The following is a 23,487-nucleotide window of genomic DNA, read 5'->3' on the forward strand; positions in this document are numbered from 1 at the left end:
GGAACACTCTTCCTCAAAAGGCATTGGAAGCAGAGTCTTTGAATATTTTTAAGGCAGAGCTAGATAGATTCTTGATTAACAAGGGGTGAAAGGCTATCAGGGGTAGGCAAGAATGCGGGGTTGAGGTTACATTCAGATCAGCCATGGTCTTATTGAATGGCGGAGCAGGCTCGAGGGGCTGAGTGGCCTACTCCTGCTCCGAATTCCTATGTTCATATTTATTAACTACAAGAATTATGTACATATATACGATGAAGGGTTCAGGCTAGGAGCTGTCTCCATGCTTGCTTGTGCACATGGCTGTGTGCAACACTAGACTGACCCCTAGATGCAGATCATATGTTCTCTTACATCACTGTGTGTGCGGTACTGTACTCAGTCCCACATGAACCCTATATGTGCCAGACCCTTATACTACACCACCTCTCAAGTCTTGATCCAATACAATTTGAGGTTATTCTAGTTTACTCCATGTATTTACATTGTTATTACTACCCCATCTGTCTCCTTCAGGTCTCTGAATTCATAAGTCCAGGTGGTCTGGAGGCCTTATAACCGTTCCATATCTAATTTCCACTATTGTTGAAGGAGTGGTATGCTCTGTTGTTGCAGGCAAACTCTGTTAATCTGGAGGTTGTGCTGGCATCTGGGTACCTTTTTATCCTTTTTTTCCATTCCTTAATACTGAACCGCTCTTTGTCGATTCGGCAGTTGTGGTGATAGATGGTTGTTGTTCCATCCCATTTCTTGCGGGGTGGATAAATGTGCTCATCTCCATGTCGTTTTTCCCTCTTCTTCGTTCATTGTGTGGGTCATTGCAATGTCCTCTGTGATGGAAGATGGCCTTTCCTGTTATGAGGATGTGGTTTTTTTCATAAGCTCACCTTTGTGTTTGGCCGTTTGGGCTGCTGTTGGCAATGGACAGCTGCTACTTGGTTCCAGCATCACCTGTGGCACTGTCATGCCAGCCGAAAGTTGCAGTGTTGACCTCATCAACAGTCGTCAGAGCTGGAGGTTAAGGCTCTTCTGGTTGTTGGTTTCTCTCAGTTTCCACTAGAGGCATCATGGTAACCATCTGAGTGATTGGCTGGTCTGACCAATGAGGGCTTTCCGGCACCTGTAATGAAAATAGACTAAGCTGCTCTGCAAAGAGAGAAGACAGTTCAGAGCTGAAATCTCAGTCAGGATACTCTTTCATGTTTGAGCTCTCAGGAACTGGCAGTTCTGTATAACTTATGACAGTGGTTGTCATGACATCTGCTGTATTGAGGAGGTTCAGGGCTACATAGGTGTCTCTGCTCAGGAGAGAAAAAGACTAGTTACGGATGATGTACATCAACTCGAAGATTTGTTTGACATCACACGTTAGTGGCTCCAGAATCATGCCTATGACTGGAAGTCAGACTCCTCAAGGCCCATAGAGTGGTGTGTCTGTTGTTCAAAGCTAGAGGTGTCTCAGTTACGGTTCTTTGTCTGATAGGACCATAACACTGGCCCCCATGTCCAATTTAAAGTTTGTGAGATGGTAACCGAAATGTCCGCATTCCAATGTGAAAGTCCAGGATCTTTGACCTCACTCAGGAAGCATGGCTGTGTGCGTTCTTGGTGCACAGTCTTCACCTCATGGATCACCTTTGGGTCTTCTGTGTGCTTAGGTGTTTTTGCCTTGCAGAGTTTGCAGAAGTGTCCAGTTCTGTTACATTGAAAGCATTAGGCTGAAGTTTGCAGGACATTGATCACACCTGTGGGAGGTGCTTCGCTCCACAGCACTGGCATCTACTGGTCGGTTTGGGTATTGCTTCCCTTGGCCTGGAGTGTCCCTGTTTCAGCGCCAGTTTAGATTGGCAGAACTTATCTCTCCACCGCCACCACTGAGCATAAACTATCCAATCAATCCACCCACTCACTTACAAGATCAAACCAACAGTTGCACCATCAGAATCAATCCTTGAATATTATGTGCAATCCCCTACCAGTGGCCACCATTTCCATCCACCATGCCCCTCCATTGTGCAGTATGTGTCTGACTGCTTTCTGCTTACACGAGGCATCACTTCCATGTAAATCATCCTGGGAGAGGAAAGAGGGAGAGTGAGGATCAGGGGAGAGTGAGAGAGGGAATTGAGGAAAAAGAGGCTCAAGAAGACAGGAGGCGGAGCAATTAAAGGAATGTGGAGGAGGATGGTGATAGGTAAGCGGGAAGGGGGGAGAGAGAAAGTAACGGGAAATTATATTCCATTGCTTTTGAACAGCCTGCTCAACCCACTCTCCCCCCAACCTATTCTCTGCATCTCTTTCATGTTCCTCCTTCCCCCATATATCCTCCTCCCTTCACTCCCTACCTTTCCTCCTCCTCACCCTTTGATCCTCCACTTCACCTGCTCCTTGCCCCTCCTTCCTCCACTTTTTGTTCTTCCTGACCCTTTGTTCATGGTCCTCTTTCCCTCTCCTTGTAAGTACAGAGGGTGAGGCAATAACTGGAGAGCCAGAGCAGGAATGAGTGTGCAGCTGTGGATATTGGGGCAGGTTGAGGTGACGGTAACAACCACATCTGGGGGTAGGGTAGGGCAGTTAGAGAGAGAGGACAGGGTGACCACAGGTGGTGGTGGAGGAGCAACCAAATTGATGGAGATGGACGTGCAGTACCCATAGATTGGAAAATGGGAGGGGCAACCACAGAGGAGGAGATGAGGCACAGAGAAGCATTGAGAGTGTCAGTCACAATTTTTTAGGCCAACTCTTGCTGTTTATTTACGCCTTGATCCTTCAGTGCCACTCCTTGCAGTTATATGTTTTAAGTGTTCCTCTTGGTGTTTCATTTTTCGTCCCAATGTTTGTTTGATTTTTAGTTCTTCTGTTTATGTTTTTTTCTGAGTCAAGCTTCTGCTGTTTACATTTCTGTATCACTACTCATCTATATTTTACTTGAATACTACTGTCTGTCATTCCTTGCAGTTGTGTTTTATTAAACCTTGCTCCTCATTTTTTTTACTTCTAATCTTTTGTTCCTTTTTAATTCCCATAACTATTAGGTATCTATATAATTTATATCAGTATAATGCCCACAGTTTCTATTTTTAAATATAACTACGCTTTCCTTTTAACTCTTACTTCCACTCCTTTTTTAAGTATTGTGCTATGCTGTTTTTTTCAGGCCCGTTCAGTGTATTACTCTCAGTGTCTATTAGTCACTTTGGTGCCAATCCAACTATATGAGTAGTTGACTGGAAATAATGGCTGGGATTTTCCGTGCCCAATCGGGGCGGGCGTTTTTGGGCTTTTGTCCCCTCCCCCACCGTTATCAATTGCGGGCTGCGTTTCCCGTCATCAAACGTTGGGAACTTAATTTTCATAAACTTGCATCTCATTATTGTGACCATATACTGGAATCATCGCCTCACGTCTAATTTAAGTCCCACATCGGCGTGACTTCAGAACGGCGTCATTTACAACTGCCTTTAAAAGGCATCCACCTGGCGACCTGAACTTTGAGGGGAAGTTGGAGGTGAGTTCTCCCACTTAGCACAACGCTCACGAGGATTCCCCCATAGGAATTCAAGGAAGCTTCGCCGTGGATTCGGTGCGGGGGACGGAATCACAGGCAAGTCTACAAAGCAGCTTCTTCTCGACTGGCTTTCATTGTGGTGCCAGGGCAAGGGCTCCAGTGCAGGTGGGGCCGGTGGGGGGAGCGCAAGGCAGCACCAAGGGGAGCATAGGGGCAAGGGGGTGGAGCAAGGCAGCACAGACTGAAGGAATTACACAAGCATATGCCAGAGGTGGGCTGGGGGGTTGGGGGGTTGTGGGGAGGCGGGATGGTGGGGGAGGAAATAGGCCATGCACTTGGAATAGCATTTCCAAGATTGAGCATTCTTCTGCAGCTGAGACCGTTCTGCATCAGCTCCGTTGACATGCTTGCAGTCTGGCTTCTGAAACAATTATGCCCGCTCAAGCAACATAAATTCCTGATATTGCCACTGATTGCACCTGAATTTTTAACTCCTTGGATGCAGACTGCAAAATAATCTGAGTTTTATGGGGCTGCAGAACAATTGGGCGACTGGGCAAGTTAGAGGATCCCCTTGTGAGAAGTGGGCATGGAACAGTCACCGAGGCATGTGCTCAGACCCTCTTACTATGTAGTTATTCAGGCTTTGAGCAGTAACCCTCATAGTCCAAGCTAACCACGGAACCTTGGGGTGCAGTTTAGGATAATACCTGCAGCTAAGCTGAGAGCACAGGATGCAGTCAGGTGCCCAAAGCTATCGCCACACAGTCAAGTGGTGTCGGTGGAGATGGGTGGGGTTTCTGTCAGGCATTAAGTGAACTAAGCAATGGCCATCCAAGTGGTGGCCAGGACTCTCAGGCATACGTGAAGGGGCCTTGAGACACAACTGGAGCCGGAGACTTAACCAAGAGAGGTCCTTAGGAGACAATTGCTGACCCCCGCACCACTCTCTTTGATACTGCAATGAGGAGACCATCAGGAATTTGATACTGCAATGAGGAGACCATCAGGAATTTGATACTGCAATGAGGACACCATCAGGAACATGGAGCCTGGTGATCTCACTGTCCGCCTCATGGCTTATAGGCAGGGTAGAAAAAGGAGAAGAATGCGACAGAGGCGCCTGGCTTGGCAAAGAGAGGAGGACAACCCTCAAGATCAAGGGGCAGCAGGGCCTCCTCCCAAATAGAGGAAGGTCAACAGAGAGCCATCGTTTGTAGGCGCCTCGCCACACCTAAGGTATATAGACGGCATTTGTCCTACCTGCAGATGAGCGAGAACCAGTGTCGCCAAAGACTGCAATTGCCGAGGGAACTGGGAGCATCCACGTCTCATACAACCTCAGCAGGTCTCAGATCCCTAACATCTTCCAGGGTCCACAGAGGCTGCAGGGCTGGCTCCATGGGGACAAGAGCTACCCACAGAGGACATGGCTGATGACACCCATGCGGCGGCCTTAAAGTCCTGGTGAGAGAAGGTACAACGAGGCTCATGCCGCAACCTGAACTTTTGTGGAGCAGACCATTAGGATCCTGAAAATGAGGTTCTGGTCCCTCGAGCAATCTGGCAGAGTACTGCAGTGCACCCCACAGAGGGTGTCTCACATCATCATGGCTTGTTGTGCGCTGTACAACCTAGCAATGCAAAGGGCGGAGGTTCTGGATGATGAGATGGAGGAGCTGCATGTCCTCTCAAATGAGGACGAAGTGGAAGGGAAGGAGGGTGATGAAGTCCTGAAAGCCCAGAATGCAGGCAATGAGGCCATTGCTCTGGCCAGATGAGGCAGGCATACTCGTGAGGCCGTAGCAGCCACAAGATTCTGCGAGAAAAATGACGCAATACAGTGAGGACTCTCCTGAGAGCACAAGGTAGCAACTGGGAGCATTTGTCACCAGTCTGACACAAGTCATTGCACTCACGCTCAGTGCAGAATCTCATCTCATGCAGACCTTGCTGGAATACAGCGGGACCACGGACTTCAAAAGTACTTGATCCTTTTGCATGCATAATCACCTATCCCCTTCAGCATTACACCTTCATCTGTCCAGAATGCAAATGAGAAGGGGGGGCAACCCCACCTCAAAGATGTTCAGAACACACATAATATCACGTGACCTAACAACGCTCGGGCATGATATTCTTGCAGTAAGCACAATCAACATCAAGGTGCAGGCATCACTGAAGTGGACTGTGACTTTCGGATGGGGCAATCACTGTGGTCAGGGGGTTATGCACTGCACTGAGGAGAGGCACTGGACTGCAACTCATGACTTCATTTTGTGCAAGGTTTCACTTCTGAATGACACGAACACACCTCATCATAACAAGGAGCCATAGACGAGGAGACCTGATTATGAGTGTATTTACATTGGTGAACATTATATACAAATGATTAACACGCATGTCCACATTGTGCAACTACATCTTCCTGACTTTCTTAACCCTGCCGGCATATCTTGGTGCATCCCTGATATCCACAGAGGAGGTGGATATCAGGCTGCTGACTGCTGTTGTCTGTGATGACCTTGGCAGACGTCCTCTGGAGGGCCCTGGCCTGCTTTCAGGGTCCTGCTATGTGGCAGTGGTACCCTCCTCGGCTGCCAAAGGGAGGAATCATGCTGTCCCCAAATTGAGCATCACCTCCCTCAAGTGCCTACTGGATGCAGTGGAGGCCCACCGCGAAGTCCTCTACCCCTGCTCTGGGCGAAGAACCTCAATCAGGGTGACAAATTCAGCATGGGAGGCAGTGGCAGCAGTGGTCAGCGCTAGCACCCTCCAAAAGAGGGCAGCCACCCAATGCTGAAAGAGAATGATCTCCTCTGTTCCGGCAGGGTTATCATTCTCAACTCACACACTCACAAACCCATCACATATCCACAGGGATCTCACTCACTGCCAGTTCAAGGGTCATCACCATTCACTCTCTCAACCACTTCATCTTCCCTGCGGATCATGTCCTCATCCCGTCCATGGCACCACTCAGCTCCACACGTGCCAGGCATCCTTCTCTTCTGGCCTGGCAGGCATCCTGCTTACAATCTCTCTACCTGTATTCATCTAGGACAAGCTGGCAAACAACAAAAGGGAGAGGTTGCAGACTGGCGGAGGAATGTCCGACATCAAGGTCCTCACAGGCTTTGAAAACAGAGCCATCCAGCTGGCCAACTACTATGTGGACCATTCCTGTGCTGATGGTGAGGTCAGCGGCGCTCAGCCAAGTGAGGATCCAGCAGTGCAACATCCATCACACAACCATGCTGTGAGCGTGTTCTCCTGTTCCGCAGTTCCCTACTATGCATTAATTATCTCTCCTTGCTTTCGCAGGCACAGCTGGGAAGCAGCCAAGGGGGTCCACGAGCCAGGTCCTCGACTCCAGCCCTGAGGACACCACAAAAGAGGGATCCGCAGGCAACAAAATTGAAGACCCATTGCAGCGCTCAGCCACACCATCCACCCACACCTCGGTGGGACTTAGTTCTAGAGTAGCCTTGGGATCACAATCTGGTGAGCACATGCACGATCTGATCCACAGCAGGCACAGGCATGGACTTCCCAGGTCTCCAGCAACCAGAGGACTGCCTGGAGGCCAGAAATCAGCTGAGCCTGAGTCAGATGACGAGCCTCTGGACTCGGTCATACCTCAGTTGCTGGAGCTGCAAAGGGAAGTTCAAGAACATCGAGAAGGGATGTCTCGCTGCACTGCTCAGATTGCAAAACACGATGGAGGAGTCCGTCTGCCTTCTGTCTGAGGTGATAGCGCGGCATGCCAATGCATCGAGGTTAACACTGGTAGAATGGCAGCTTTCTCTCAGGGAGTCAGCAAGCGGCCCTCAGGCACCCATAGGGAGGAGGATCAGCAGATGCACACACCAGGCCCAAGCACCCAGGTAACTCCAGAAGTGTCTGGCCCATCCGAATTCACTCTTCCTGTGACCCCAGCAACTCCAGCTCCAGCTCTGCAGGCCGAAGAGGGTGGCACTGCCACACAGCAGGATCCCAAAAGCAGGCCAGGGCCCTCCAGGTGCATCAAAGTCATCGCAATCAGCAGGCCAGCTGCACCTCCGCTGTGGATGTCGGAGGTGCACCAAGGCATAGCAGGAGGTTAGAAAGGTCAAGAAAATGTAGTTACATAACGTGGTTGTTCATCACTTGTACTTAGTGTTGACCATTGTAAATACACACCCAAGAATGTCTCCTTGCTTATGGCTCCTTTTTATGGTGAGCATATTGCTGTCACTCAGATGTGAAACGTTGCTTCCTGCACAAAATGAAGGCTAGTGTCGCAGTTCAGGACCTCTCTCCAGATCAGTGGTGCCTGCACCCCCATGCAGCTTTTGTTTGCTGCAAGAATCTCATACCCAAGCTCGGTTCCGTGATGTTCTCTGTGATGCTCTCAGCACCTTAGAGGCCAGGCTGCCTCCCCATCTCGTCACCTCACCATTCCTGACAGGGGAAGGTGTGGTGCTGAAAGGAACAGGTGATTAAGTTTGTCGAAGGATCAAGTTTTCTGAAAGTCCATGTCCCCGCTCTATCTCAGCAGCATCTCCATGATATGAACCTGTTTTTTTTTAGTTGTTCATGGGATGTGGGCGTTGCTGGCTAGACCAGCAGTTTATTACCCATCCCTAATTGCCCTTGAGAAGGTGGTGGTGAGCTGCCTACTTGAACCGCTGCAGTCCATGTGGTGTAGGAGGCTTGATGAGTTCCTGCAGTGCATCTTGTAGATGGTACACACTGCTGCTACTGTGCATCGGTGGTGGAGGGAGTGAATGTTTGTGGATGGGGTGCCAATCGAGCAGGTTGCTTTGTCCTGGATGGTGTCAAGCTTCTTGAGTGTTGGAGCTGCACTCATCCAGGCAAGTGGAAAATATTCCATCACACTTCTGGCTTGTGCCTTGTATATGGTGGACAGGTTTTGGGGAGTCAGGAGGTGAGTTACTGGCCGCAGGATTCTTAGCCTCTGACCTGCTCTTGTAGCCACAGTATTTATATGGATAGTCCAGTTCAGTTTCTGGTCAATGGTAATCCCCAGATGTTGATAGTGGGGGATTCAGTGATGGTAATGCCATTGAATGTCAAGGGGCGATGGTTAGATTCTCTCTTGTTGGAGATGGTCATTGCCTGGCACTTGTGTGGCGCGAATGTTACTTGCCACTTATCAGCCTAAGCCTGGATATTGTCCAGGTTTTGCAGCATTTGGACATGGACCGCTTCACAGAGCGTATGTGCACTGCCCTCAGCCAGACAGGTGTCAGATCTCAGAAGTGTCCTCACTGCATCTTGTCATTATCCTCCTGGAATCTTGTGATAATGAGGGCCTCACAACTACGCCTGCCTCGTTTGACCAATGCAATGGCCTCATCACCTGCACCCTCGCCTTCGAGGACCTCATCACAATCATCCCCTACGACTTCCTCTTCATCAGAGGAGACGTGCAGCTCTTGCATCTCCTCATTATCCAGGTCCTCTCCCCTTTTCATCGCTAGGTTGTGTAATACACAGCAAGCCACTATGATGCGCGACACCCTCTGGGGTGTATATTGGAGTACTCCGCCAGATCTGTCCAGGCACTGAAACCTCATTCTCAGCATGCCAATGGTGTGCTCAACCAAACATAAGTCTCGTTGTGCCTTCTCTCACCAGGAGTCTGAGACCACGCATGGGTGCCATCAGCCACGTCCTTTGTGGGTAACTCTTGTCCCTGAGGAGCGAACCCTGCATCCTGTGTGGTCCCTGTGAGATGTTAGAGATCTGAGACCTGCTGAGGGTGTATGAGTCATGAACACTTCCGGGGTATCTTACACACACCTGCATGATCCATTTGTTGTGGTCGCAGACCTGCTGAACATTGAGAGAGTGGAAACCTTTGTGGTTCACATACTGGACTGCTTGTTGCCAGGGAGATTTAAGAGTCATGTAAGTGCAGTCGATGGCATCTGCACCTGTGGGAATCCGGAAATCTCAGTAAATCCCAGCACTCTTGCTTCCTGGCCTGACAGATCTCTGTCAAAATTGACAATGTTTTGTGTCTTGGCAAAAAAGGGTGTCCGTGACCTCCTGGATATATTTGTGGTATTGCAAGATCTGTTTGCCTTGCAAGATCCCGCAAAGGTCCCCAGTGGAGTCCCGGATGAAGCCACTGCCGTAGAAATTGAGTGCAGCGGTAACTTTAACTTCCATTGGCAGTGGATGCCCTCCGAGTCCCCATGTTGCCAAATCCTACAGAAGGTGGCATATGTGTGGGACCAGGTCCCTTGATATGTGCAGGTATTGGCGACACTGGCTCTCGCTCATCTACAGGTAGCACATGCGCCGTCTGTAGACCCTGGGTCTAGTGGTGTGCCTACGAGCGATGGCTCTGTAGGGCTCATCCTCTGCGTGCAGGGGAGGCCTTGGTCTTCAGGGTTCTGCTCCTCCCTTTGGTGAGCCAGGCACCTCCCTCGCATTCTTCTCCTCATTCTCTACTGCCTGTAAGCAATGATGCAGACAACGAGATCACCAGGCTCCATGTTTCTGATGGTCTCCTCACCACAGTATCAAAGAGAGAGATGCAAGTGTCAGCAATTGTCTCCTAAAGACCTCTCTTGGTCAAGTCATCACCTGCAGCTGCCTTCCAAGGCTCCTTAACACATTTTGGAGTATCCAGGCCACCACATTGCGGTCACGGGCACCCTTTTTTGCCAAGACACAAAACATTGTCAATTTTGACAGAGATCTGGCAGGCCACGCCCAGTGTTTAGTGTACGTGATGATTCACCATGCCACCACCCAACACCGTACCACATCACCCGACCAATTGGCATCAGCTTCAGCTACTCGACTGCATCCTGAACTATCATATCAGGCGCAGGTATTGTCTTAAACTGCACTTGAAGACTTTGTGGTTTGCTTGGACCAAAAGAATGACTTTTCAATGTCAACTGGAACATAATGCAAGGGATTAGGAGTGCACCCTTCCATCAGTGTTCGATGACCACTTTTCCCAAGAGGACCCTCAAGCTTGCCCAGTCGCACAATGGTTCTGCAGCATCATAGCACTCATTCGAGATTGAAGTGAGGGGTTAACAATAGAGGAGCACCCACGGGCACTGTCAGGAATTAGTGCTGTTTCAGTGGGCACAATTGCTTGACTAGCCTGACTCCAAGTATGTCAATTGAGCTCAAGCTAAACGGATCAGCTGCGGAAGAGTGTTCACCTTTGACACTTCAGTCTGTGTTGTCATGACCCTCCCTTGCACTGTAGCCCTTACCCTGAGGTTTCCTTCTCCCCAGCACTGTCGTCTTTGCCCTGAGGTTCCCTTTTCCTCCTCCCCCCGGCACTGCCGCCCTTGCCCCAGCACCGCAAAGCTGGCCACGAAGAAGCCGTTGTGGAGACATGCCTGTGACCACCCCCAACCCACCGAATCTGCGGAGCCGCTTCCTTGCATTGGGATAATCATGAGCGCTGCACAAAGTTGTGTGCACTCACCTCTGAGTTCCCCTCGAAGTTCAGGTTGTCAGGCAGTTGTAAATCACAATGCCGTAAAATCACGCCGATGTGAGCTTTTAATTTGATGTGTGGGGACTTGTGGCCACAATAATGAGATGCAAATGAATTCAAATTAAATTCCTGACGTTTGGCAGCAGGAACACGGCCCGTTATTGATGGGGGGAGGGGACAATCACTTCCTGGGTTCAAGTCGCTGGGAAACGCACCTAGGGCCTTCTCGTGAGATTCTCCGATCTCGCTACCAAACATACCCAATCAGTTTCCACAGTAGAGGTGATATTGAAATTGTATTACCACCAAAAGAGGCTATAGAACAGTTAGTGGAGGTTATTAGTAAAGAAAAGAAAGAATTTGCATTTCTCTAGCTCTTTTCTCATCTTCAGTGCATCAGAATCAATTTACTGCCCATTAGTTACTTCTAATGTATAGTCACTATTATTGCATAGACAAACATGCCAGCAATTTGGGCACAGCAATGTCCCATAGGTATCAGTGAGATGAACAACCAGATGATCTGAGATTTTTTGATGGTGTTGGTTAAAGGATGGATGTTGGTCAAGGCACCCAGAGAACTCTTGTGCTGTCCTTCAGATGGTGCCATGGGGTCTTTTCCATCAACCAAGAGGACTAACCAGGCTTTAGTTTAATGTTTCACCTGAAAGGTGATCTGAAAGTTCACCTATAGTGATACAGCACTCCCTCAGTTCTGTATTAAAGTCCCCAGTATTAACTTGGAGGCAGGAAGGTAGTGGGGGTGCTATTTTGCAATTGGGAAACCCAGAATAACAGGTTTCACTCAGACCCTGCCAAATATAACATCAGGACATCATTACAATTTTTTGTCTCTATACCTGATGAGCTACTAGGTAAGCACATGACTCTTGTGTACAGACTATTCCATATGCTTACAGAGTCTCTAGCACATGACTTGATGTCACTGTTACATCATAATACACATCACTGTCTCATTACCATAACTATTAGCCTATTATACTACACCTCCCTCCAAGTATAATGTCAACTTTTTAAATAACTATGTTAAACTATTTACGTTACATTTATACTACCACCATCTCTCCCTAACCCTTCAGTCCAACTGTGATTGCCACTCCACGGAAGTTACAGCCCACAATTTCTAAATTCACACATGCTACCAAGTTGTAGGGGATAGTTGATACTGAGGAAGACTGCAGCAAATTACAGGGGGATACTAATAAACTTGCAGTATTGGCAAATGAAGTCCAACACAGATAAATGTGATGTAATGCTGTTTGGTAAGAAGAATAGGGAGGTCACTTATTATTGGAAGGTGCAAGTCTAAGTAAGGTAGAGGAACAAAGGGATCCGGAGTACGAATACACCAATCACTAAAAGTTGTGCCACAGGTTAGCAAGGCCATAAAACAAAGCCAAACACTAGGTTTTTATTTCTAGAGGGATAGATTGAAACGTAGAGAAGTTATGCTAAACCTGCATCGAAACTTGATTAGACCACACTTGGCATACTGCATGCAGTTCTGGTCGCGTATTATGAAAAGGATATAGAGGCACTGGAGAGGCTGCAGAGGAGATTTACAAGGATGATACCAGAAATATGTGGGTATACATATCAGGAAAGAATCAACAAGCTGGGACTTTTCTTTCTTGAATAAAGAGGACTGAGGGTTGACCTAATAGAGGCCTTTAAAATCGTGAAAATCTTTGATAGAGTGGATATGGAGAGAATGTTTCCTCTTGTGGGAAAGAGCATAACGAGAGGCCATCAGTCGCTTGGCGGTATAGAACTTGAATATTGCTGAAAAGAGAGACATGTTGCTGAAGCTTTTCATCTTGCACTCATCAGGATAAACACAAGAATGCCAAATTTCAAACCACCTCGGCAATTCACACTACAAGAGAAAGGGTGCTGTTTGGCTGGCAAGTGGACTCTGATTGGCCAAGGCATTGCTATAGGGAAAGCAATGGGGAATATAGGTTTCCCAAGCTCCTGGGTAATTCAAAAAAAGGCACAAGGCTTGAACATGTTCTTTTTGTTGGCAGAGAACAGGTCCCTACATCTGAATGTATGCCATTTCTAGCAAACGTAAATAAACCATGTTACGAGCTCAACAGATTATCTTAAATTAGTTGTTAGTGTAGCTATTGATGCACTCAGGATTGTTCAGCAAGTGCTGCCCAGTTGTGGAATCACATCCAACAGCTCACACTGCCAAACACACCCCCCGCCAATGGACACAGAAATTCCACCCTTAAATTCAGTATTCAGGGAGTGCCATCTGTCAGATAACATGTTAAATCAGAAAAGATCCCATGGCATTATCAAAGAGCTAGTCTTTTCACCAGGTATTTGCCAAAATTTTTCTCTCAATGAGAAACTTCAAAAAGCAGATTATCTGGTTATTTCGGTCATCACAAGATGTTAGATTTTGCTGTGAAATGAGACAATATAAACAAAATGGTACAATTTTAAAGAGGATGCAGTAACAGAGAGATTTTCAGATGTACATGAAGATGGCAGGACAAGTTGAGAATGCTGTTAAAAAGTTGTCAGGAGGGCTCATTCTATTTGAATTATTTGTGTTTCTTGATGCGCTCTGCAGTATATTCTATTGTACAAGAGTAAGGAGGTTATGCAGGACTTATACAAGACATTAGTTAAACCTCAGCTGGAGTATTGTGTACAGTTCTGGGCATCACACTACAGAAAGGATGTGAACACGTTGGAGAGAGTTCAGAAGAGATTTACAAGAATGGTTCCAGGGATGAGAAACTTCACTTATGAAGACAGATTGTAGAGGTTGGGACTCTTCTCCTTGCAGAGGAGAAGGCTAAGAGGAGATTTGATAGAGGTGTTCAAAATCATGAGGGGGCTGGATAGATCAGATAGGGAGAAACTATTCCCGCTCAAAAAGGATCAAGAACGAGAGGGCACAGATTTAAAGTGATGTGCAAAAGAAGCAAACGTGATATGAGAAAAAAAATTTTCACACAGCAAGTGGTTCGAGTCTGGAATGCACTGCCTGGAAGCGTGGTGGAGGCAGGTTCAATCGAGGCATTCAAGAGGGCATTGGATGATTTTTTGGATAGAAACAATGTGCAAGGGTTACAGGGAAAAGGCAGGAGAATGGCACTAAGTCATAACGCTCATACGGAGAGCCAGTGCAGACATGATGGGCCGAATGGCCTCCTGTGGCGTAACAATTCTGTGGGTGGAATTTTCCGTGCCCGCTTTATGCTCGGCAGTGTGAGCAGACAATATAGCAAGAGGGCCAAAAATCAGTTTCATGACATCATGAAACCATTTTGCGATCGTCCACTCAGCCCTTCGATGGCAGGTTGCACCTCCTGCCATTGGACGTCAGGAACCTCATTGTAATACATCAGCATATCATTATAAGAGCAGCCCAACGGACACATTCCCATACACTGGATCATCCGCCCATGCCGGTGTGCTATCACAACAGTACATAAGCAACGTGCACCTGGAAGGCTGCACTTCGCTCAGGACTTCGGGGTTTGTTTGCCTGCCTTGCTTCGGGCAGCACTCGCGGTCATCAGCACCAAGCTTTGCTGACAGCACCACATCACTTGTAGGGGGGTCTCATGGGCAGGTCTCTACCTACCAGACCAGCCATAATGCAGGGGTGGCTTTGTACAGCTGCAGGGCTAGGACTAACTTGGGGAAGGGGGCGAAGTGGCCTCAGGCAAGGGAAGAGGCTGCAGGGTGAGGACTGTACTGAGGAAGGGGGTATCCCAGGGGTTGTGTGGGGGCACAACTTGATCTGTGCAAGTGGCCTCAAGCTGGTGAGGGCTGAAGAGGCAGAATACAGAGCAGTTGAGGCCACATGGAGATGTGAGGGTGTGTGTGAAAGAATGAGTGGTACTGTCCCTTATGCTGGCAATGAGTGAGATGCCAGTGAATGTGTGATGGGCTTGAGTTTAGAGTGATGAGATGGTTGCCATACCCTGGCGGCACGGATGAGATCATTCATCTTCTGTCTACATTGGATGGCCAACCTCTCCTGTGCAGCATTGGGACTGATCACCACTGCCATCGCCTACCAAGCCTGAGTGGTAATGTTGCTGCTCATTCTGCAGCCAAGGCAAGGGTAGAGGACATCACGGCGAGCCTCCACAGTGTCACTAAACCTGGGGGCTGCAGTCTTTTTGCCTTTCGGAACCATCCTGTCTTCTGTGCAGCAATCCTGGGCTTGGAGCACAGAGAGGTGAGCGTGCAGCTGGACTTTAAATATGGTGCCTGACGTGATGTAGCAGAGAGGTGATGGCATGGCAGTTGAATGAGAGCCCGCCTGCCATGGAAACGGCGTGTTTCCTGGGAATGCATAATTAATGCAGCGGGTTTGGGACAATACGGCGTGAGAAGCCGCCATTGCGGTCAGCGGGTAAAACTATGTTTTTCCCACCCGCAACCACACTTAGTGCAAATCTGGAACAATTCCACCCTGTGATTCTATAATACCACAGGGAGTGGTTGAAGTGAACAGTATAGATGCATTTAAAGGGAAGCTAGATGAGCATGTGAGGGAGAAGGGAATAGAGCAGGCTTGTCCAACCTTTTCGCTTGGGGGCCACATTTCAATTTTTCTCACACTCGGGGGCTGATGAGCAAATTTCAGAAAGATAAAGTTTGGCGTTAAATATGAATTTCAAAATAAAGCTTTTTTAAATTCGTTTGTGGGATGTGGGAATCGCTGGTTAGGCATTTATTGCCTTGTTCAGAGGGCATTTTTAAGAGTCAACCACATTTCTGTGGGTCTGGAGTCACATGTAGGCCAGGTGAGGACAGCAGATTTCTCTCCCTAAAAGACATTAGTGAATTAGATGGGTTTTTATGACAATCAACAATGGTTTCATGGTTATCATTAGACTTTTAATTCTAGATATTTATTGAATTCAAATTCCTGCCATCTGCTGTGGTGGGATTTGAATCCAGGTCCCCAGAGCATTACCCTGGGTCTCTGGATTACTAGTCCAGTGACAATACCACTATGTCACCACCTCGCCCTCAAAGCTGGCTTATGAAAATAAACAATTTGCTGAGCAAAATAAAATCACAATAATAAAATGATAATTTTAAAAAGTGAGTAATAAATAAAGACAACCATTAGATTGTGAAAGGGTGAGAGAGAGTGTGCGGCCAACTCACTCCCAGTCTCAGGGTGCTCTGCACTCCCCGTCACCCACTGCGAGGGTGGATGAGCGTGCCTGTTGGTGTGGGGGTGAGGGTCAATGAGAACCTTGAGACTGGGAGTGAACCAGACACACACACTGCCCTCCCTCTCACCCACACACTCACCCCTCTCTCACACTCACCCACTCCCTCACACATTCACCCCTCACACACTCACCCCTCTCACACTCACCCCTCTCACATTCACCCTTCACACACTCACCCCTCACACACGCTTATCCACATACACCCACACTCCTCAAACACGCCTCACACACTCACCCACACACACACAGACACTCACCCCTCACATACATGCACACATTCACCCACACTCACCCCTCACACACACACTGACACTCACCCCTCACACATATATACACACCCCCACACACTCACACATACTCATCCCTCAGACACACATACACACTCTCCCTCACATACACACCCACACTCACTCCTCTCACACCCCCACACTCACCCCTCTCACACACACACACACCCCTCACATACTCACCCCTCACACCACACACTCATCCTTCATACCACCCACTCTCCTCACACACACACACCCCTCAAACATACATACATACACTCACCCCTCACACACACGCACATATACACCCACACCCCTCAGTCATGCCTCACACGTCACACTCACACCTCACACACACACACTAACCCCTCACACACATACACACACACATACCCCTCACACACACACTAACCCCTCACACACACACACACACACACACAGACTCCTCACACACATACACTGACTCCTCACACACACACATACGCACACACACCCCTCACATACACACACACTCTTTACATATACACACTCACTCTTTACACACACACACACTCACCCTTCACACACACACATTGACCCCTCACACAAACACACACACATTCACCCCACACACACACACACACACTCACTCCTCACACACAGACTCACCCCTCAGACAGACACTCACACCTCACACATACGCATACACACACATACACACGCACACACATATACACTCACCCCTCACACACACACAGTCACTCCTCACATAGACATAGTCACTCCTCACACACACACACACACACCCCTCACACACACACACACACACACCCCTCACACAGACACTCACCCCTCACACACACACATACACCCCTCATGCACACGAGCGAGCGAGGATAACCAGGGGAATGTGGGGTGAGCCGGGGGAAAGAGACTGGAGCTGGGTCAAAGCGCCGGAATGTAGGAGGAAGTGGCCAGAGCTAGACCAAAGCACCAGGAGCCAGGGGTAAAAGGCTAGAGCCACAAGAAAGCATGGGGAGCGGAGGGCCCTCTACCACGTTCCAAAGTCTCTCTCTCTTTCTCCACATACTCATAGTTGCCAGCATTTGCTGCTCCTTCAATCGGAGAGAAGCAGACTGTGATTGGAGGAGCAATCCTTTGCAGTAGTCTTCAACCTCACTGACCTGTCTTACCAGCATTTTCAGCCATATAGAGAGCCTTTGCAGACTGCATTGCGGCCCACAGGCCGTGGCTTGAAAAAGGCTGGAATAAATAGTTACGATGGTAGATTTAGGTGAGAAAAGTTGGGAGGAGGCTCGAGTGGAGCATAAAACTGGCATGAACTGGTTGGGCCAAATGGCCTGTTTCTGTGCCCAAAATCCAAGTAATATGTAAAAGTTGATGTGCATTGCAGCTTTTGTTGTGGACAGTTTGGCATTAAAATGAATTACTTTTTGTCCTCAGAATGAATGCCAGACTTTGTTAAAGGCAACATATTTCTACAAAACTAATTACTTATGAGTAGAGCTGATTTAGAGAAAACAGTCTAAACCTAAATAGAAAAATGAGGTTACTGATTTTATTTACTTGAATTTCTTTCTCTGATAAAAGAAGAAAGACTGTAAATTCTGGAAATGAAATAAAATCTACAACACTTGATATGCACCACAGGCTTGACAGCATCCGAAGGGAAAGTAATGCTGGTTAACACATCAAAACCTGAATCATTTGGAGATCAAATTCAGTATTTCAAATTATCAATGAAAAATGGACCATTTTTCAAGTGTGCGGATTTACCTTTTCTTCCTCCTTATAAAGCAATTTATATTTATATGGCACCCTAAAAACATAAAATACTTCACACAAACATTGTTAAAGCACGTATAGAATTACCTACACTGCATTTAAAAAGAGTTGGTATTCAGGCTGAGCAGTAAGTACCACCCTCTACAATACCTATCTGCCAATCATCAAAATGTCTGATAGATGCTGTCAAGAGGCATGCAGTATAATCTATTTAAAGAAGATGATTTCTGTTCTTTACAGCAGTTAAGATTCACTTAACTTTGCAAATAACCAATTGCAAAATTTTTTAAAAACTCGAATATTTCAGGACCACATAAAAATGACATTTTTCTGATTACATAATTTTTGCTTAATTGTAAGAGGAGATGTACACAAATGAACAAGTTCAAAAAGAGTCAGAGAGTGAACTTATAAACATGCAGCAATAATTAACAACTGACAACTTTTATCTTTAAAAATGATAAATGAAGGTTAGCTCAGCAACAGAACCCTTTCCCATGTGTCCCAAACCAGATTACTTTGTTCTGGAAAAGTTTACCATTAACACTGGAATCTTCACCCCAAGGGCAGGGACATACTTTACTTCTGTGCTACACTGCCCAGAGGGATACTCTGAGATGCCAGTGGAAATCTCTCTTAATTTGAAAGTTTTTTCAGGCAAGTCATCATGTTATTAGGTGGACTGAGTTTTTAAATCTTTTCCTAATGGATCAAAAGCTAAATGCGCTAATTGTAACTCAGTACATCACATCTTGCAATCTTTATTAGACTTACACTAGCTGCCTGATTGCTATTGAGTCAGATTTTTCTTGTATACATTACAGAAAGGAATGTCTACTTCATTGAAGGTGAGGGAAGGAAAATGAAGTCAACAGGCTGTTTCTAATAACTTTACATCATCTTTCATCATCTCTTTAGAACAGATGCAGTACCATAGTGGTTATAATAATGGATTACTAATCCAGAGAACAAGATAGTTTGGGAATTTTAATCAAATTTTAAAAAAAGCTTGTTCCAATAAAAGTGACCAGTTGGATTACTGGTTCACAAGTGTCTTTTTGCCGTCCTTATCCAGCCTGGCCTATATGTGAGTCCAGTCTAACATCAATGTGGTTGATTATTAAATCTCTCTGAGATGGCTTAGCAAGTCACTTTGTTGTATAAAACCTGGGGATGGGCAATAAATGCTGGTCTTGTCAGCCCACCCATGTCTCAGGAATGAAAAATTAAAAAATAATCAAATGTGTTTTAAAATGTTGGTGGAATTGAGCAGATTTGGAACAGGAGCCTTTACTTATGTGTACATTTAACTTCATTGCTATTTTTTAAAATCCAATGATTTTAATGACAACACAAAGGATGCAAAGTCGCATTTATATGCTATTCGCACAGAACATTTTCCCCATATTCAGCAATGGTCCAGTAAGTTTGTGCTAAAAGCATATCGTTGTTTTTTTATGATCATGCACAGTCAGTCTGATTATGGACAACTCAAAATTGTGGGTGAAGCCTTCACTGTCACTGTAGCTGTACGTTCATATTTACTGACTTGAGAACATGGGAGTTAAAGTTGTACTTTATAAAGCCAATCCTGTATATGGAATATTAAATATTTCATTTCCATTTGAGTGTCTTAATCTTCCAACCCCCAACCTATTGATTAGCAAACCTGCTTTCATGCCAGTGCCATTAACGATGTGTATGCATGTGGAATTAACTTCATGGACATCAAGTTTAAAGTGGTTTAGCAGTATAACAAGTTCCTTTTGAAGTAATCCTGTGACCTGCTGTTTTCTTCTCACTATTGAAAGAAAATTTTGGGTTCATGTTGAGTAACTAAAAAGCTGCTCGTCTCCAAGATCATGAGTTCATTACTGCACTTTACATCTGTTTACTGTTAACCTAATACTTTTCTATGGCATTTTGAGTACATTATACAACATGCACATGAGATTTTATAGATTGAAATAGGATTTTTATTACAAATATTAACTTACTTTTTAAAAATTATTAAAATTTTCAATTTCATGTTAACTCTTGATTCTGTATTTAAATTGTTGAAACTTTTAGATTTACCCATTGGCCCTTGCAGTTATCGATTAGAAGAACTAGCCTACACCAGAAGCGGTGACAAAGGCAACTCTGCCAATATAGGTAACTCAATGTCTGTATCATCATCAAGTTTTACTGTTTTCATATACTTCTAAATGATAGTAATAATTTTTCAACAATCACTTTTCTAAGTTATGTTAATTAATTTTCATTTTTGTTGAAAGAAACGAAATTTATTATCAGTACTATAGCCCGGAATATGGTGGTAGTGTTTAGCTGATAACCATGCCTGTCTTATTAAGACCAAAACACAAATACGTCCTTTGAGAGAGTGCAAATGCAGCTAAGCAACTAATTGTAATTTGTTGTAAACTGCCAAAAGCATTTCTTACCAATTTGTAAATTTGTAGACTCCAAGCTAATTATTAGATTTCTTTATTTCATTAAATATTTTTTGAATCTGTAATTTGACATCCAGAGTGTTACAGACATGCAGTGGATGCAAGACTTGTATGTATGCTAACCTTGGCCATTGCTTTCTGCTCTTGCTGATCGTCTGTCTGGCCTTCGGTGCCAGGCCATAGTCCACCACCAACTCCCCCCCAAACACCCCCCACCCCCACAACCCCCAGCCTTCAACCCGTCCCTAATCATTCTTGCAGGCCAGCATCTTCAGCTGCTTCCAGATGGCTTCACACCCCCTCCCCAAGGCACCATTATCCAACATGTTGCCATCCCCCTCTTCTGCTTGTAGTACCATGACAGGTCTAGGCCTAGGCCACCATTCTCTTGAGTCTGACTTTCTGCCCCAGCATATCTATCTCTACCTCAGCCTCGGCTTCCAGCTTTGGTTGCTGCCCCAGTTACAAATTTGGACAGTTCTCACTCTGATACCTTCTCCTCAGTCTTCCTTCAGAATCCTGAAAACCAACATCTTCAGTTGCCTTTGGCAGCAGCTCACAATTGCCAAGCCCTACCATGCAAAATGTTGTCGCTCCTCTGTTGATTCCTCAGGATGTCCAAAAGTGCTTTACACCCAATTATATTTTTTAGTGTAGTAACTATTATAATGTGGGAATAGTATAATTTGAATATATTCTTTGCATGTATAAATCCAATGTCAATTATTGATTAAAAACTGAAGGGAACAAGCAACTTTTAAGACCAATTTTATGACCCCTTTCAGCATTTCAAAGGAACCGTGGCCCACTCTTAAGTCAACCCCAACAATCTCTCCCCTTCCCTCTTCATTGCAAGAGCAGGAAATGCAAGATCAGCCTTTTTACATCTCACTGTTCAGGGTCCCAAACATTCACTCTAGGCGAAACACCGATTTACTTGTATTTCTTTCAACTGGGTATACTTTATTCAATGCTAACAATGCAGTCTTCTCTTCACAGACTAGGTGATCAAACGCAGACTAGGTGACCACTCTGCAGAACTCTTCCATTTAGTCTGTAAGTGTGACCCCAAGCTTCCAATCCCCTGTCATTTAAACTTGCCACCCCATTCCCACACTGGCCTCCTACACTGTTCCAATTAAACTCAACGTAAGGTCGACAAACAGTTTGTCATCTGTTGATTAGGCACTTTACAGCTTTCCAGAGTCCAGACTCAACATTAAGTTCAGCAGTATCAGATCATAAGTGTCCCCATTTTTGCAGACATTATCTGTTTTGTTATTTAATTTCTCCTGCATTTCCTTTGTGCTGTCCACCCCACCCCCTTTCCCTTCCTTTGTACCTGCTTAAATCTGTTACATCTCTAACTTTTGCCTGTTCTGATGAAATGTTAACATTTTGTTTCTCTCTCCAAAGCTGTTGCCTGATCTGCTGGGAATTTCCAGCATTTTCTGCTTTTAATTTTAGATTATAGTAAATTTGTTTTTAATGTGAGTATGACTGAACAATAATTCATTTTTATCATTCTTCATTCAACTATCTTTCATATGAGTAGTCTCAAGGATTGTTCCTATTCTGTATCATTTTAAAGGGAGAAGAGAATGGTAAAATGAAAAGAGATGGAATGAAAGTGAAATTGATGCATCGGAACAGTTTTAAGGATGTAAAGGGAATTTATCCCTGAAATAGGTCATGGACAGAATAAAAGATAAACATCAGTTTGGCTTACAAACAAAAGTTGTGAAAAGCATTAGGGAGAAAGAGAAAGTATGCTAAATGTTCTGGAAAGGAATATTCCAGAGAGTTAGTGACAATGTTATTTCTTCCATTAGTGGAAAAAATGTGGTAGTATCAGCTGATAACAAGTGGCAAAAAATATAGTTCTTCAGTAGCCTCTTCTATTGGATGAGAACCAAGGAGACGTCACTAATATTTCAATCTGTGTCTTCTCAGATTGAGCTGTGAAGGCGGCATTTCCTCCCTATTTAGGAGGGGGGGTTATTTTCGCAAATTAATCAAAGGCTGTTCAAATTGAGGATTATTTAGCTAGAAAATAAACTTTCAATTGTATCCCCAAATAGAATGAAGGTTCCCTGAGTCTGAGTCGGCCATTCTGTCTCCAAAAACAAAGAGGTTTCTGTTTTGTAAACGGATTTCTCAAAAATGTTAAAACTGTTCACTGCACATCAATCAGTGGTTCAGGAGACTGTCTACCAGGCTTTCATCTCAACCATCTGCATGATTATTTAATACTAAATCTCCCTTCATAAATGTACTTGAGGCTCAATCTAAGGAGCATAAATTGGCAAAGCACAGAATTACTTCTGTACTTTATATTTGGAACAGAATTTTTTAGTCATCTGGGATATATTGTGGGGGAATGTGAAATTATCCACTTTGGCAGGAGAATAGGAAAGCAGTATATGTTTTTAAAAGGTGAGAGGCTAGTAAATGTTGGTACAAAGCAGGATTTGGGTTTCCTTGCACATGAACCACAGGAAGTTAACATTTTGATACAGCAAGAAATTAGGAAAGCAAATGGTATGTTAGCTTTTATTGCAAGGGGGCTGGAGTATAAGAATAAGATTTTTTTTATTCATTCACGGGATGTAGGCTTCACTGACTGGGCCAGCATTTATTGCCCATCCCTAGTTGCCCTCGAGAAGGTGGTAATGAGCTGCCTTCTTGAACCGCTGCAGTCCATGTGCTGTTAGGAAGGGAGTTCCAGGATTTTGGCCCAGCGACAGTG

General features: G+C 45.7%; 1 protein-coding gene across 1 annotated transcript in view; it reads left to right on the top strand.

Moving 5' to 3' along the window:
* Positions 1-23,487, top strand: part of LOC144680621 (uncharacterized) — a 188,906-nt gene that overhangs the window by 150,481 nt on the left and 14,938 nt on the right. Inside the window, exon 17 of the mRNA XM_078542247.1 lies at positions 20,356-20,439. Within this exon, the coding sequence (XP_078398373.1) occupies positions 20,356-20,439 (84 nt within the window). The remainder of the gene's footprint in view (positions 1-20,355; positions 20,440-23,487) is intronic.

The sequence above is a fragment of the Cetorhinus maximus genome, chromosome 1, assembly GCF_964194155.1.
Source record: "Cetorhinus maximus chromosome 1, sCetMax3.hap1.1, whole genome shotgun sequence".
NCBI lineage: Eukaryota > Metazoa > Chordata > Chondrichthyes > Lamniformes > Cetorhinidae > Cetorhinus > Cetorhinus maximus.